The sequence below is a fragment of the Varanus komodoensis genome, unplaced genomic scaffold, assembly GCF_004798865.1.
Source record: "Varanus komodoensis strain SLA01 unplaced genomic scaffold, ASM479886v1 scaffold40, whole genome shotgun sequence".
NCBI classification, from domain to species: domain Eukaryota; kingdom Metazoa; phylum Chordata; class Lepidosauria; order Squamata; family Varanidae; genus Varanus; species Varanus komodoensis.
Window position 1 is genome coordinate 3,425,008 of NW_025335942.1, and position 17,582 is coordinate 3,442,589.

Genomic DNA, 17,582 nt, shown 5'->3' on the forward strand with positions numbered 1-17,582 from the left:
GAGACTTCAGCTGGGAGATCCGGAAGGAGATGCTTCCTTATACAATACTGGATTTAAATTTATCCTGTTTCTTGTAACTCTCTCACTGCAATTCTCTATCCTGACAGCTTCAAGAGCTCACAAAGCAATTAAGAATATTATTGATTCCTATCAAGTCCAAAATTCAAACCATCTACTAAAGCTTCTTGGTACATACTTACATAGAGAGGATTGGGGCCACACTGTCCAGAGAAGCTATGAGAATGCCAATCTCACAGATGAATGCTGTGAGGAGCAGTGCCCAGGTCGGTTCACCATTTGATTTTCCATGCCCAAAGACCTGATGATCATTTTCAGAAAGGAATAATGAATTATTCAAAATAGTCATCTAAAAATACCCAATATCAGCTTAAGCCAAACTTAAATTCCAACTATGCCAAACTGCTGAATTCCAGCTATGGTTTGTTACACACAATTCATGGTGCAAGCTGGCCTTAGCATTTCTACTTAGATGCTTTTTCTCAGGTGCTGGAAGAGGCACATACTGACCAGCCAAAGTGCCTGATCCTGCCCAAACTGAAGCTAAGCAGGGTCAGGCCTAGTTGATCTCTGGATGGGTGACTTAATGCTGCGAGAGCTTCAGCTACAGGCAGTAGAGAAATGTAATGAGTAATAATAACCAACTGCTAAGTTACATACATCAGATGCCAGAGACTATGAAAAAATACAGAAAGATCTGGGCTCATAAATAATCTATTGTTGCTGTTCTGTGCGCCAAAACCTTTTCTGCCTCTGGATTTCCCCCATCACTTTGCTAAGATTTATGCTTCCAAGATTCTTTGAAGGATTAAGATTAGCTCTTTTATTTGTTTTTCTCCCTGGGGATTTCCTCCTCTGTCTTTCCAGGTCTTCCATTACAGAAGTGCTAGGTGGCACTGTGGTGTAGCAAAGTTGCACAATTTAACCCGGGTTTCATGCCGCCAATCCGGGGAATACCAGATTTTCCTCATTAACAAAAAGTCTGTTTAAATGGTTACAGAGGCTCGGAAGAACACACAAATAAAAATACTTCAACAAATTAAGAAGGCACTCCTACAGTCCACAAATAAATACTATTTCTGAATCAGTGTGCCTATTGCTTTCTCTGGGGAGAGATAGGAAGCAGGCTTTGGGGTTTACCTGTTCCCCTTTCCCTCTATTCTCCCTGCCCTTTCCTTCTTTCCCCCTCTCCTTAACATGGGGGATGGGGAGAGGAGTGCCAGAACCATCCCATTCCAGAGTGCATCGCAAAGCCCTGGGAGAAGGAATAATCAAAAATTGAGACCCCCGTTCACTCTTTTCCTGCGAAGGATCCTGGTCAAGGCACAATCCCAAATTAAGGTATACTACAGCATTTCCCCACCAGGGCTTCCAGCTGGCACTCCCAGCTTCAGCAAAGGAATGCAATAAATAGATCAGGTATGAAACAAGCACTCATGCAATGGAGTGTTTCTGTCCCAGAACATACCAGAACTCTGAAGCTAAGACCAGGCATTCACCTCTCCTTGAACCACAAAGCCTGAACATCGTTCGCTCCAGCCGACTGACCGTTCAGCCTCCGTGTGCCTTACTGCAGTTTAAGAGTGTAGGACCGGGCACCGCTTTGCAGCAAAACTGTAAAAGCAAGGGGGAAAACCCCACCTGGAGAAATGGGACAATGCCATCTCTTGCAATCGCCTGCAACAGCCGAGGGGCACCGGTGAGACTCTGGAGGCCGGCCCCACAGGTGGAAAAGAATGAGCCAATGACGATGACCCAAGGAGAGGGCCAGGCCAAGGTACCGATCACGAGGTTTCCATTAACGGCTTCTCCAAATCTGGTGGGGTAAAAATACACACAACATTCAACAAAGAACAGTTCGACACATTCTACAGCTTGCTAGCTCAGTTTGCCCAAATCCAGGGCCAAATTACTTTTCGGAAGACGTACATAAACATGGACATGAGTATATACATCTTACAGTGCATGACAAAAAGTCAAGTTAGAAAGGGCAACGGCATCTGTTTCAGCTTCTAGATGATGACCAATTCCTATATCCTGTTTCATTCTTTCAGGGTGCAGGATAAATCCCACCAATCCAAGCAATCTCCAGCTAAAGTGTGCACCTGCAAGTTTGAAAAAAGATGTGAGGAACACTCTCTTACGTACTTGTCTCTCAAGACGACTCCTTCAATGCATGCTCCAAAGAGGACTATACAAGACAGATCTGTAATTAAGACTCAAGGAACTTAAATGCGCATAATGTTTTGTAGGGGAGAGGTCTTCCAGACTTTTGAAAAGCACCAGCAGAATAGCATGAAGGCGTATTCTAATGAAAGCTAAATATTTCTAACTTCTACTGATTTCTCCAAGAAAGAATTACAGGTGTGTTGAACTCTCCCACTGAAACTAGGAGGACCTGCAAGTGTTTAATTTTGACTGTTTAATTTCTATTCCACATAGACTATTCCAAAAAGGAAACAATACAAGTAGAAGAGAGAGAAATCTTTCCCTCCTAGAATTTCATTGTTTTGTTTTACACTTCGTCCTATTACAGACACTTATTCTTTCTACCTGTCTCTTCAAGGCATTAAATTTGACAAGCAGCCTTGTGTTACATTTAAGTTTCCATCTAAAATAACCAATGTATAAGGCTCTGTTGTATAACTTTAAGGGCAGGTTTACCAAATATAGGATAAGTTTACTTCCCTGTATTCCTGGAAAGGCCAATTCTTTCTGTTTGGAGATTGGCTGGTCTAATCCTAACATGTTTATAAGAACTAAATAAAATGTTGGGATTTCCTCAAGGTGTGGTTTTGCTGTATTTATGATATATAGGCCTTCCGAATAACCTTCAAATCAAACAACATACTCTCAGTTGCAAATCAAAATACAGACAAACCAAATACTTGCATTCTTTAAATTGCATTAAAAGGATACAGATAAATGATGTTGTTGAAATGGCCAGAATTGTTCCAGTAGGAATAGATTTTTGAGCATCCCGAAGATCTCCAGACCTGTTTGAACCTGCCATGATGCCTAGAACCAAAATTCAAACAAGGCATCATAAAAATCAGGTGCAGTGAGATTATTTCTGCTGAGCAACAAAGACAAGTATATTCCAATGGATGTTAATTTGATAGATGTAACTGGCTCAGCTCTATTGAGAAAAAAATGAATTAAACATCAGGCAAAATCACGTGCACAAGTGTTTCAACATCCGGGTCACACAAAGGCCTGGACACGGGTTGATCACACAGGCTGAGCTCAGGCAGTGAGAAAGTAAACAAAGGCTTCGGGCTGCATTGTGTGGAAAGGGCTGAGAAGGCCACCTAGAAAGTCTAAAGAGCTCCGAGAAGCGCCGGCTACTGCGGGAGGGAGCCAATGAGTCTGTGTGCTTTGCATTTCAATAGCCGTTCAAAATTCTCAGAGTGGCTGCCAACTGTCAGTCCTACAAACAGATGTACAGATAATGCCTGTGCACTGAATAAAGGAATGCAGATTAATTGCAGCTGCCGGTGAAATTTTACTCTCACATTAAAATGTTACGCCAATCGAACACACTCACTGTGTGCATGCTAGTTTTTTCAGTTTTTGTTTGTTTGTTTTTTTTAGAATCAGGGTGGACATACTTTATATACCACTGTGAAAAACTCTGATAAAATTAGTTTTTGTATTCCCAGTATGTACAAGTACTCCATAAACATCACAGTTCAAAGAAGGATTTCAAGCCTTGTAGGTGAAGGAACCAGGATCATTAAATGATTCAGATACAAATTACAATTAAAAGGGGAAAGAGTTGTATATAAAAGTTTTGCATGCTGAAAGCAATTTCCCAAAATCTAGAGGACTGCTAGGCAGAAAAAAGTATTTCAGTTCTTCTTCACTGGGCAGAATTAGTTCACTCTTTTACTCTTTTAAGCTTTGTTGGGCCTATAATTTAAGGCTGTGGGGCTAGGGGCAAAGGCTGCAGCAAACTCATCTCAGGGGTATGTTATGCAAAGCATTTCTCTCCTCAAGACAAGCATTTCACTGACCTTCCTTCCTATTCCATATTTCTATGAGTCCATCCTTACAAAAGTCCCTTGTTTATCATGTTCTAAATAAAAAACAGAGAAGCTAGATAACCCAAAGTCAACAGTGAAAAAGTCACTGGGCATAAAAGGTTTTTTTTCTGGAAATATAATTGGGGTGTGTGTGTGTGTAGGGGGAAAGCTGCCTTCTGAAAAATGCATTTGGTGATGCCCAAGCTCTGACTAGAAACATTCTGTTTGGTTTTAGTCAGCTCTCTGTGCATATGCTTTACAGAGATGTTAACAGAATGAGGGCCCACAGTCCGCACTATAAGCGCCCTGGGTTGCCTTCGGCCGCTAAGAAAAGACTCAGACTTGCTCACACTGTGAAGTGGAACTAGATCACCGCAAACTACTTGGGACTCTTACCAAGTCCCTCCCCCATCCCGACCAGGCTGCATCCCCCTTGTGACCCTGAAGGTTTGCCAACATGCACATTTTCACAGCGGGATTGTTTCTTTCACCACTATAGTGAGATTAATGCCGAGATGGAAAATGCGGTGGCCAAGGGCCAAAACTGGTCTCCCTGCATCCTTTGGAGGGATCGCCACATAAGGAAGGGACAGCAGAAAAAGCTCAGTCCAAAGTGTGCTATGTTGCAGGCTTACATGGAAGAGTTCCACATTCAACACTGTAGATCAATATTTTTTAGCCAATTGGCTATTTTGAAGACCTTCATGACATGGCAAATGTATTAAGTTTCCAGAGTATTCTTGACATCAGAGAACAAGTTCAGACAGCCTCTTCCTTGGCTGACAGGAATAAAAAAATACAAAGCAGTACAAAGAATGCGTTGTGTCAGGTACCAAAAGAGAAACTGACAATATTCCAGTTTATTCTCTTTTCTGGCAGTCCTTAGTACAATAATACGCCCTGTCTCATATACAGGACTTCTTTATACTCTACCTAAAAATACATCTTTTGTGCCAGCAAAACTCGAACGCCGAGTAAAGTATACTCAGATTTTTACATCAAAACGTTCATTCTTTTTTGGACTCACTGAATTGAATACTGAGCTGCCTTCTTGAATTCTGAACTGGAAGCACTGCAGCTGAAGATAGTATTAATAGTGGAAAAGGATGGAAGGCCATTAAATAAATATCAGGCAGCTTCACAAGCCAACGAAGTTCTATATGATTCTTCTTCCTTCTCTTTCTCCTCCTATATTTTTATTTTATACTGATAATTTTAATTTTGTATTTGTAAATCAATGTATTTTTTGTATTTTTATATGTAATGGTAATTTATTATGTACTATTGTATTTCAATGTATTTTATCATGTTGTAAGCCGCCCCGAGGTTTCGGCAAGGGGCGGCATAGAAATGTTATAATAATAATAATAAATAATAATAATATATACTATAGAATATGCTATTCTATAGCAGGGCTTTCGACAGGAACCACCAGCTAAGCTGCACTTAAGACAAATGCTGGGATTTCTAATAATGTGTGGCAATTTTTGCCTGTGTGCAATTAATTACAAAGGACGGAAGAGTTTTTCTCTGTAGGCACTTATTCCGTAAGTTGGTATTTACCAGAAACATGCTTAAGCATCCAATTATTGCCACCTCTTTGCTGCATGAAAAGAGAAACAAAACTTGGGAGCCAGCCTGTTTCAACAAGACAGCAGAGAGGGAGGGAGGGCGAGAGGGAGGGAGGTATATTTTTTGAACAATACTTAGGAAAATATTGCAGCTCCTAAATGAGAAGAGCGGTAACACTGGGCAAACGGCAGCCCCTTGAGTGCCATTTTGGCATTCGGCTGTAGTGTTGATGCAATATGGTAAATACAGAAAGGTATCGAGAAGGAGGAGCGTCTGGAAATCATGGTGGTAAACAATTAAGACTGGCAAAGGATTGGGGAAAAAACATGCCGAACAACTGGGAACATGGTGGTTTCCTTGAACACAGAATTTGGTGTGGAACAAGGCAAGGGCAGTCCCGTGCATCTGAAGGTAAGTAGCCTGCATCTGTGGAATGGAAGGACCTGCATCCTCCTTCTGGAGGAGGAATTAGAATAGGCAAACGGAACACACAATTTGGTTCTAGGAAGTGCACAATTGCTTCAGTTACACAAAAGGGAAAGTGAGAAAAGCAATACCTGTCACAGATGGAAAATAGATCCCAACAAGCATCGTGAAGTAGGTCATGATATCTGTGTACACGTAAGCCGCTGATTTGACTTTGGCCTCTTCTGGAACTGGAACTGAGGGAAGATCTTGTTTCTCTACAATTGACCCTTTGTCCCCATATACACTCCACAAATTATCTGTGAGGAATGAAGTGCAGCTGTTTACATGTACCAGAAGTATCATATACTAGCTTCTTTCAATATTCCTCAAAATACTTATCTTTATCAATAAGAAAACCTCAATTGCTCCAACTACTTGAAGTTTCCCGAGTATTACTGAAAACCATCGCTTGTGTGGATCAGGGTAGCCAGGTATACAACTAGATTTTTGGTTTTTTGGTTTTTAAATTCCTACTGGAAATGACATCTTACGGTGGCAGAGATAAATCGCATAGGTAAGTCATGCACAAGGTTATTAAATGGACTACATGTGCAACAGAACAACCAAGGTATCCAAAAGTTGTACCAGGGGAAGAAAGATGCTGAAGATGAGATACTGTTTGGGCCCGACCTCAATTAAGAAGCAGTTCACATCACACGTACCATCTATGAGGAGTCACACGGCAATCCAGGTAATCAAGCCAGCTTGACGAGAATTAGTAGGAATGAGAGTAAACATAAACTGCTCTTAAAAAGGAGCTAAAGCACATCCTTCTAGGATGCCCACTGTGAGTGGAAAAACACACCCTCTTTGCATCTCTGGCTACCAACTCAGCTGTCATGTCTCTGGCTTTGGACTTACCCAGTAAGACTCCACTGGTAACACCAGGAATTCCTTGAATTTCCGTGACATTGTTTAGATGGAAATAGTCATCACATGTGGCATTTAGAAAGGGGCTATTTTCACAAAACATTCTCCACAACGAGGTAGTCATTGTCGCATTTTCCACTTCAACATATTTGGCACAAGGGTAATTGCCTCTCACTAACGTCCGGTTTCCAAGAAGACAAACGCTAGTAAAATCAATCAATCAATCACCACTGTAGCTTTTAAACAACGATAACCACCATAAGATGACTACTGAGATCCCTGTATTCAAACAGATAGTGCTATCCTGTTTGGCAATACTTTATAATACCCTAGAAAAGATGCAGCTTACAAAATAAAGAGAAATCTGTTTGAACGGCATGCCGGGTCTCGCTTCTGCTTTCCAGGCTGGCTATGCCAAACGTGACAAGCAAAAACTGAGCCAGACTATATTAATTTTACACCTGGTTTTTACTTAGGGTAAAAGGACACATGACCTTAAAAGAAACCAAGTTTTAAGGTGAGGCTGTGGCTTGGCATGTCCAGGCAGGCCAGGAAAAAATCCTGCCTGAACCCCAGGAGAGCTGCTGCAAGTCAGTGCTGACAATACACTGGGCTGATTTAATCAAGGTTAGCAAGCACCATATTCTGGACCAGAACCAAGCATTGAACAATGGCATTGTGGATTAGAACAGCTTACTGGAATCACAAACAGAAAGGGGGTTTGCCCCTTGTCTTTTTATATACTTAAAGCAGTGAAAAAAAAACAAAACAATAGTGGGTGGTTATTTCCCTTCCAAGCGGTAGATTTTAAGAGGTACTAGTGACTCTTACTATCAGCAGAAATGCAACATTTGGAAAAAGAAGGGACTCTCCTCAATGCACTTACTGGGCAGAGTCAGTGGGACTGGGTGTGAGAACACCCAATGAGAACATCCAACAACAGAGTTCTAGGCTGAGTCAGGTGATGTTTATCATTTTCTGGGATCTCATAGAGTCAGGAGGTACCAAAAATGGCCACCCTTGCTGCTACTGCCAAAACCTTGGGAGTAAGGACTGTGTTTGGGGATTTGAGTCTGTACGGCAAAGGGCAGTCCGGGAAAATCCACAGGAGAACATCATGTTCCTGATTAACAAAGGAAGGGAGTCTAGACTTTAAAGTACCTGAAATTTCATGCAATTTCCTAACCAAGCAATTCATAGGCAATATTCATAGGCTTGTTTGCACAGCATGTGATTTTATTCCCCGCATATCTGAATTAGGTTCAAAATATTCAAGACATGCTCTTAATTGTTGCCATGGATCTATAAAAGCTATTGTTCACTTACCGAAAGTCTGGTGGATCAAAAGCGGTTTTGATAACCCCGGCATAAATAGCAATAATTGAAAGGATTACGCAAGCCAAGAAGACAAGGGCAAGCTTATTCACGTATTTGACTCCCACGAAAACGACTATTGCCATCAGAGCAAGGATGCACGTTCCATAAACTCTCATATTGTTTAACATGGCTTCCTCACTTCCAGTAAAAATAGCAGCATTGGGGGAAATGTATTTCTGTAGGAGAAAGAAACAGTGAACACAATTCTGGTAATTATGCATTAAATAATTTAAGTAATATTCTTAGAGAAGCACAAGGTTGCAACAATACAAAGGAGAATACTGGTGCTGGAGGGGGTTTTAATCATCTGGAAAGTTGGGGGGGTTTGCTCTTCATTCACTGTAGATAAAAAGGGGGAAATCTTGAGATATATTTGGCAGTTTATGTGCTTTCTATTGTCAAAAATATTTCAGAGGAGTTTGCTTTCACTCAAAGAGCTGGGCCACTTCCCAGTGGCAGGAAATCAAAGGAAGGGCTGCAGTCAGAATTAGCCCGTTCCTTTTCTGTTTCTGCATAGAAACTCGCATTCTTTTATAATCTTAGCTGACTACATGGACAATATAAAATGAGCTTACTATATCTATGCTATTAGGTATAAATTTTCTCTTGATAAAACACAGTAGTAAGACATGATATAACATGGCATGACAAATAGTCTAATAAAAAGATAAATTAAACAATCCAGGAGGCAGAGTTATGTTTCTAAATTTCAAGGTAACAGTATACAGAGGAAAAGCTAGTCATTAAGTTTATTTTATTTTACAATGAATTAATCATTAACCCATTAGTCAATTAATCAAGTAGTTACATTTTCATATCAGTAAAATATATCTTAAACAAGTAGCAATTTTGCTTTATTTTTAAAAGGTATACATGTCACAGCAGGCATATATTTTAGAAGATGTGTGAAAAAGAAGGGAAAATAGATCTTTTAAAATGGTGCTTTTAATCTACAGTTTTTATCAACAGATTAATTGAGGATATTAATCAATTAAAATCCTACAGCCCTAATGGTTAAGGCCTCCATTCCTCCATTTCAGACAGCATCTCATTCCACTAAATCCATACAGGATATCCTTCTTCATGTGAATATTTTTAGACAATCGTTATGTGTGCTTCAGTAGAAAACAGGGGAAGTCTGATTGAAACTCAAAAATAGTAGTGGATAGAAACTTTACAACAACTTACCAGTAGGATTTCGATTGTGCCCAGAATATACATAGCCCCTGCAAATGTTGTGCCCAAGTAGAAGCAAAGTCCCACAGCTCCACCAAACTCTGGTCCTAATGATCTTGAGATCATGTAGTATGACCCACCAGCTATGGAAAAGACATTGGGAAACCGCACATCAGCACGAGGCAGAACGTGCCCAGTATATTCCAGAGATGTTTATACTACGACATAGAGCCCAGTTGTGGGCATGCTTCAACAGAAAAGGGTCCGATTGCTTCCCATGGGTCTCAGCTAACAGGGCTTTTTTCTGCCCATACCCAACACCAGTACTGCCACCGCCATCAGAAGCAGCTACACTTCTGGATCTTTCCTTTAGTTGCACAAGATGAGATGAAAAGCACAACGAAATGAAAACTCTCATTCCATGATTTGAACATCGTGAGATTTGACTTTCAAATATGAAAAATGATCTTTGCTGTGTGGGTTTTTTAAAACATGCGTGGATTATAGAATTCCGATATTTTATTTGCATATAGCTCAAGAAGAAGTAGAATGTAAAAGCAGGCTTTCATTTTTACAGAGAGTTTCAAGAAATTAAAAAAGGCGCAGAAGTGCCCAGTCCACACAGAGCCATGGTTTAAATAAGCCACAATGGCTTGTTTAAGCTCTGGCGTCTGTCGGACAGTATTTGCCAAATTGCTGCCCTCCAGGCATGGCTTGTGGTCCAAACCCAGACAACATTGCTTCCTGGAAAGAGAAGCAGCATTCAGGTAACCCCTGGCCTGTTGCTGGGATCGGTTTAAGTTTCGGCGATCACTTGAGCAGGGCCGTTGTGAGTTTTCTGTATCACAGTGTACCTCGTGGATGATTTTTAAAAAATCAGCTAAAAGGGAGAAATGTGGCATAGGAACTGTATTTCCTGGAGTGGATTTACTCTGGGCTCCACTGATCCGCTACTTCACCTACACGCCTTCCGAGCAGTGAAGCGCACTCGATGTGGTTCCTTTCGCCCTGGGACTTAGTCCCGGCCTGTGGAGCTGCTTCCTGCTAATGCAGTTTCCTGAAAGTGTGGGTGTGCAGCCCTTTTAGGACCAGGCGGTTAAGGTCCTGCGAGGGCAAGATGTAGAAGGTCCTTCAGAAAGTTGCATCATTCCCCTGATCGAATGAGCCCCTTCCCAAGCACATAGGAAGCCAATCCTGCCCCCACCCTCGCTCCAGGAGCAATATTAAGAATCTAATACCCCCTTATCCAGGAATGATCAGTTGTACTTGGAAGCAAACAATACCTGAAAAGTCGTCTTAGCAAGTTGCAACTTCAAGAAGCCTACCTAATCTGCCAAGAGCAAAAGGTCTCACGCTGTGTTTTGCTCTGGCTAATTGGCTGAAGTAATGCTTAGTTATAATAAAGTAGGTATCAGGTAGCACTAAGAAGGAGCTTGCTAAGATTATTGCTGGAACAATAACTGCAGAATTGATGTTCACAAGCCAAGGGGGATGAGGAAATAGTGGAAGAGAGTGTGATGGACAGTCGGGTGCAGTCGCTCCGTCTGGGAAATGTTTTTGTGTTACAAGAGTGATCTGATCACATCCATTAAGTCAAAAAGGCAGGAACACTATGCATTTGTGGACTGCAGAGATCGCGTGCCTTTTTTTGAAGCTCTTATTTTGAAGGGCAGTAAGAGGTAGTCCTTGGGTACAAATATAAACTGAATCAATCCTCTACTCAGCCAACTGTATGGAGGAAAGGCCGTAACTTCCCAAATCCTTAGAATCTGCTTTAGCTCTGGACTGAACTTCTACTGCACCAATTGCTAGGTGTGGGAATCACTCGAAAATGACACCAGAAGGTCCTGGCCCACCGGCATGGTCTTCCAAAACATCGCAGGAGTTTGTTGGCTTGTTGCCATCTGTATCACATACAATTTCAGCCTCATGAATAAGCAACACGAACCAAATGGGCTGGGCTGCAGCATTTTGCTATGCATATTCAGATGTATACCCAGTGGTGATTTGCTCCGTTTAATCAGATTATTATAATATTTCTGCATAGGGTTCTGTGGCATATCTAGCATTTTATTAGCGTTGTAACTGGAACAGTTTGACTTTGCAATCTTAGACAGCAATTTTGACTATAGATATGCCCAAGGAAATGCTATAGATTTTGTGTAGCTAGGGCAGAGTACAGCTGGGCTGTAGCAGGAAGTGCAGAGAGAAGGACCTTGAATAGATTAGGAATGGAGGAATTCTTGATGAGATAAAAACAATTTAAACACATTTCAATCTACTTTGCTGGGTATTTAAAGTTTAAATATCTTGAATTGTTGTTTACAAGTCTGAAAACAATTGCATGGAGATTCTGTACCTGCAACGGAAATATATCTTGTATGCCAGAAGGGATAATGTCCAAGAATTATCTTTGGGTATGCTTGTGCAGCCAAAAAGGTTCTTTACCCTGAACTGGACTGCATTTCCTAGCAATTCCCACCACTTTAAATTGATACAAGAGTGCTATGTATCAATTCAAAGGAAATTGGACCTGGTGATAAATTTCTTTGAGTGCAAGGCAGAATTCAGAAGTACATACAGTTAAATTCAGCAGGACTTACTCTCAGTTGGATGTTCAATTTCATGGAAAATGTTCATTCAAAAAATGACATAATTTACTTCTAAATCTGCTGTATTATCAAACAGCTGCAATATACCCCACTCAAAAACCAAATAGCTATCCTCTGAAACAAAATATATTCAAAATTGTTTAAATTGATTATTCATATTAGTATCCATCAAACATGGTTTATCCACAGTTATATTAAAATATAACTTACTAGTGAGATGGTGAAAATCTTTTTCTACACTCATCTGTCTTTGGTTTTCCATTTTGTTTATCAGACATGAAATGCATATGATTTTTCAAGCATCTTCACAGATACCCAAACATACCGAAGCATGAATGCAGAATATTGTAGCATCCCAAATATAATGTTGATTATGAAAATGATCAACTACAGGGTCCGCCAGGGCGACTTCTTTTATATTGTTAATTTTATATTGCTATGTTTGTATTTTATTGTATTTTATTTGGTGCTGTGAGCCACCCCGAGGCTTTGGCAAGGGGCGGCATAGAAATGTTTTAATAAATGAATGAATGAATGAATGAATGCATGTGCTGCAAAACTAATGGACTCTTTGAGCACTTTGACTAATGGCCACCACTTTGAGCACCTCTAGTCATTGTAGAGGCCAAAGGTAACTTGCATTAATCTCATAATGTCTCCATAAATTTAGTCTTCAAAGATTTTTACAAGTTTTTCCTTCCCAGAAGTGTGTATGCCTTTTTTTTGGCGGACTCTGTATCTATTCGTACAGCACCGCTTTCTGGCTTCTGCTTTTTGGACTTCTTGGATTTCAGTGCAATGGGATTCAGGAGACAAGTTCCCACTGAGAGGTCCAATTCCAACAGGATGCGCCAAGTCCCTAACGCCTCGAGCGTGGAAGGCGCTGTGTGTCTGTGTGAAGAACACCAGCGCACGGCTGCTGCCTGCTGGAGTCAGGCAGGGCACGAGGTGCCGGCAATCCTTCGTGAAGTGTCTTGAACATCCTGTAAGGTGCCAGCAAAAATTTCTACTTGCCTGGAACCACCCCGTTTGTGGCTATCGCACTCATCGATATTGCAGTCAGCATCGTCTGCAAAACACAAACCGAAAGGTGATATTGGAGCGTGCTGCTTGCGGGCTTCGGAAAAGGTCACTGTTGGCAGCCAGCCTGCTTGGGGAAGGAGCCCCTGTCCCTTGTCAGGCTCACACTGGCAGTTCAGGGAGATAAAGGTCTCTGAGAAGTACGAGCATCTAAAAAGCACGCATATAAAATTCTAGAGCGCTAGGAACTATAAACGCACAATCTCGTACACATGTGTTTATCAGATTTATATCCCACTTTTTAAATAGCAGGCTCAAAGCAGCTTACATCAGTCCCCTCCTGCTGCTGTCAATCTTATCCCCACAACAACCCTGTGAGGTAGATCAGACTGAGAGTCCATGATTGGCCCAGTTTTGTTGGCTCCGTGGCGAGTGGGGACTAGAACCCGGATCTCCTGAGTCCCAGTCCTGTGCTCTTAACCACTACACCACACTGACTCTCAGGTAACACATGGTGTTATCAGCAGCATCTGTTTATCTTTCCAGAAGACATGCTTTTGCAAGTGAAGCACCTGGTTCAAGGAAAGGTAGAATCTAAGGCATTTACTTGGCACCAATACAATGCACTATTTCTCATCTCTGGTGTAGCTGGTCAATCAACAGATCTCCGGCATGGGATAGTGGGACGCTCCATCACCCATGCAACCTCACCTAACAGACAAATCCCCTTTGCTATGTCATCTATACATTCCTGCAATCCATTCTTCCTTTCAAGTTCAGAGCCCAATATTCACCAGTGTTACAAACCATTCATGGGGCAAAATTAATGCAATCCTTACTGCAAGTTTCCCTTCTCTGTCAACTGAAGGACTAGGTATTTACAATCCCGGGTATCAAAATCCCTTAGAGCAGCTGAAGTTTTGGCCATGTGAATCAACTGAGCCATTACAAATGCCCCTGAGTCTGCCTGTCTTATACTTCCTTCTTTAAAGAGTTTCCCGTAACTGCTCAAATGGAAAGCAGGGGAAGTTTAGTTGCAAGAGCGCAAAGCGGTGTTTGTATCACAACCTGTAAGACTAACCCACAAGAATGAAACTACGTATATTGAAAAGCACATTTTCAAAAGGGGCATTTGGTTTTGGGGAAGTATGAAATTGTTGGAATGGTATGCTATAGTTTCACATACCCTGAACCAAAATAAAAGGGGGAAAAAAGGAAATATCATGTATTTTATCATCTAGCTACCAGAAAAACCAAAAGGCAAACCTATATATTCAAATCCATCAACTCTACCAGGATGACAGTCAGAAAAAATGGGTTTGTTCTTTCAGGAAGAAAGAAATCATTCTGCAAGATGGAAGAAAACACGGCATGGGTCAGACAGTTGCTGTCTTTTGCCCAAATCACTCCAGAGACACAAAGCCCATTCCGTTGGCTCTGAAGCTGGAAACAAAATCTTACCTCATGAGCTGTTAGGAAATTATGTTGCTATTTTAAACCAGAACAGTTGGAAACAAAAGTGAAGGGAACGTGTCCAACCTGCCTGCAAGCCAATCAGCTGTTGGGGAAGGACCCATTTGCCTTCATACCCTATTTATGACCTCCTTGCACAAATTAACTCTCCCTGAAAATTAGACTCTCTCTCTCATACTGCCTATGTCCAAGATAAAACGAAAGAGAGAAAAAACATGAAGCCTTAATGACCTTTATATAATCCAGTTAAACAGATAAATAAGGATTATGCATTTTAAGTGTTTCATGGTAAGTAAATCCAGGGATACTACAAGACCCTAATGTAGATTAATCAAGAATTAATTGAGATAATGTTGTGCTCTAACCAGTATTATACAGGTACCTTGGTTGCCCTCCTCAAAGGTAGGAGATTGTATCTGATCCAGGTTTCCATTTCGTGAAGACTAAAAATAGGATTGTTGCTCAGAAAGAGCTTATGTTTTAAAACAACACTGTTTTTAAAAGAATGTCAAAGACAGCAACGCAATCCACAACTTGCTAGGCAGTTTTCTGCAATTTTTGGAAATTATTATTTTAAATAGCTTTTAATCCCTTCAATGGAAAGCAGATATGAATGGAGTAATTTAAGCCTCCACATGTACTTCTTCACCTCCTTAAGATCAGTTTATGATTTACTTCAATTTATGATCTATTTCATGGTTTTGAACACCAAACGAGAAAGCCAAAGGCTTAGCTGAAACAATGAGGAAGTTGCTGCACACAAAACACACCCTGGAAACAACATGCCAAGTTTAACATGGAATCACATACTCACGGTCCTTGTTGTACCAGACAGAATAATACATTCACTACTCATAGTGTGAAGGGCAGAGAATGTTGAGAGCTGTAGCAACTGAATGTGTATTCTGCAAGTGTGTTGATCCTTGCTTTGGTATGGAAGTCATTCAAATAGCCCGTCCTTTTGAACCTGTTCTCTTGTCAATGTCTGACACCAACAGAAAAGGGACTGAGCAGGGAGAGAGCCACTGGAGAGGGAAACTGAGGTAAACCATTCCCAACTTAGGTTGCTTCGTAGGGATTGATAGACTAGAAGATGGTGCATGTAGGCAGCATAAGGTGGAGACATGGGTTTGCTCACCACCACCAGCTCCATCAGCCACCCAGAGTGTCGCTCTAGCACCGGTTGGGAGCTTACTGAGGAGGGCCAAAGGTGTGTGTCTGAGGCCAAGTCTTCTTGGAAGAGATTGGCATCCAGTTCAAATGGCCGTTCTTTTTTCCTGAGGTATTCACTCCACTGGGGGCATTATCCCTCCAGCTTCCGGGACTGGCATGGTAGGAAAAGGAGATGTCCTAGAGGGTAGAATATTCCTGGGAAATTGTCAGCATATCAGGATGGGAACGGGGGCTCTAGGACTCCTCTATTGAAGCAGAAGTGCATTGCTTTAATTTCTGGACCACAGAAACAATTAAGCCCTCCTCTTGACACAGAAAGCCTGCAGTTTCCCATCCTTATCATCCTTTACTCCAATAGTGAAGGATGATTGACTGAAGACTGCATCCTGAGACAAAGGAGAAATTAGCTTATTGTCTAGCCCTTCCTTGGCACAGGCCTTCCTTTCCATTGCATCAAAAGGCTACAGTCTAGTTCTATTTTTAAACTACAGCTAAATTGGTACTGAATTCTGTTTTTGAATTGAGGGAAGTTCTCATTTATGAAAATCCCTAGTCTTAAAAAAGGTGGTTTTTTGGCTTAGAGATATAGAAAACGTTAAAAGATATCCTTCCTCCAACAGACTAGAGTTAGTTTAGTTTTGCTTACTCTAAATGGTTTCTTCCCAGCTTCTTGAGCAGCATTACCAGGAGAAAACAGAAAAGTCTGAAGGAAGACCGCTCAACACTGGAAAAGTGAAGAACTACCCACTGATGAACTGATTCTAAAAAAGATCCTGGACTGTGCAGAAATGGATGGATTGACTTTATCACTGAAGGAGAAGGAAGATACTGACTTCTATCAAACTTGGGACTCTTTTTATTATTGGCTAGAGAAATGGGACTTCGCATAGATTTAAATATGTTTTTAAGTTATCATAAATGGAAAAAGAAGGGTGTGGGGCTGACCCAGCGGGCTCTATGTTTTTGATGATGGATGTTGTTTGTAGTTTTGTTTTTTAGGATTATAATTTCAAATAAAACTTATTTAAAAAAAAGAAAAAAAGAAAAGTCTGAAGGAAGAGTAAGATGTAGCTAAGCATCAGGGAATACACAAGTTGGACTTACGCCAGCACAGCACATGAATACGATGATGAAAGATTCAAGCACCCCTGCAGTACCCACAATCCACGTCAGTCGAAGGAATAGGATGACTCCCAAAATATTCTGCAGACAGGGCAAGTAGACGCCAATGAATGTGCCCATCCGTGGTGCCTGAAAATGTGAGACGAAACACAGGGGCATCTTTTCCGACCAGAGTTCCTGATTAGACAAGACTGCCTTTTCTTAAAAGAAACTAGTCTCCCACAAAACTGAGATGTTCTCCCGACATGGAACAAAACTGGTAGCATTTAACTACACACACAGAAACATTCAGAATCTTCCAGAGAATTTCGGCACAGCTTACATCGCACCGTGATAAAATGCCACACAGTTCCCAGTAGAGTTGCTATTCAGGAAAATATGACAAGAGCACCCTTTGAGAGCACATTTTGGGAGATGATAATTTCATTGCTACTTTCTCTGATGGTCTGGATGTTTCGTCTCTGTGGCTTCCCTTGCAAAAGGAATTCCACGGGATATTAATTTCTCTATAAGGAGGAATTCAGCTTTTAAAATGGCAGGAAAACATCTGTTTGGCAGACAGGCTGATCTTGGTCCCAATGGTGGTTTTCTGCCATTTTCTCCTTTGCATGCCCATCACCAACTGCTGCATGGCATTATTTGCCATCGAAACAAATGGCAAAACCCAGTTTGGTCC

General features: G+C 41.2%; 1 protein-coding gene across 11 annotated transcripts in view; it reads right to left on the bottom strand.

Moving 5' to 3' along the window:
* SLC12A7 (solute carrier family 12 member 7) overlaps positions 1-17,582 on the bottom strand; it is a 100,785-nt gene that overhangs the window by 31,756 nt on the left and 51,447 nt on the right. For 9 of the 11 annotated variants that reach the window (XM_044442975.1, XM_044442977.1, XM_044442976.1 and 6 more), the window contains exons 4-13: positions 16,889-17,035; positions 13,133-13,187; positions 9,519-9,649; positions 8,280-8,506; positions 6,945-7,156; positions 6,173-6,340; positions 2,938-3,036; positions 2,167-2,224; positions 1,660-1,834; positions 201-319 (exon numbers count right to left, since the gene is read on the bottom strand). In XM_044442975.1, the coding sequence (XP_044298910.1) occupies positions 201-319; positions 1,660-1,834; positions 2,167-2,224; positions 2,938-3,036; positions 6,173-6,340; positions 6,945-7,156; positions 8,280-8,506; positions 9,519-9,649; positions 13,133-13,187; positions 16,889-17,035 (1,391 nt within the window). The remainder of the gene's footprint in view (positions 1-200; positions 320-1,659; positions 1,835-2,166; positions 2,225-2,937; positions 3,037-6,172; positions 6,341-6,944; positions 7,157-8,279; positions 8,507-9,518; positions 9,650-13,132; positions 13,188-16,888; positions 17,036-17,582) is intronic. The other 2 variants (XM_044442978.1, XM_044442984.1) reach the window with 1 other exon arrangement.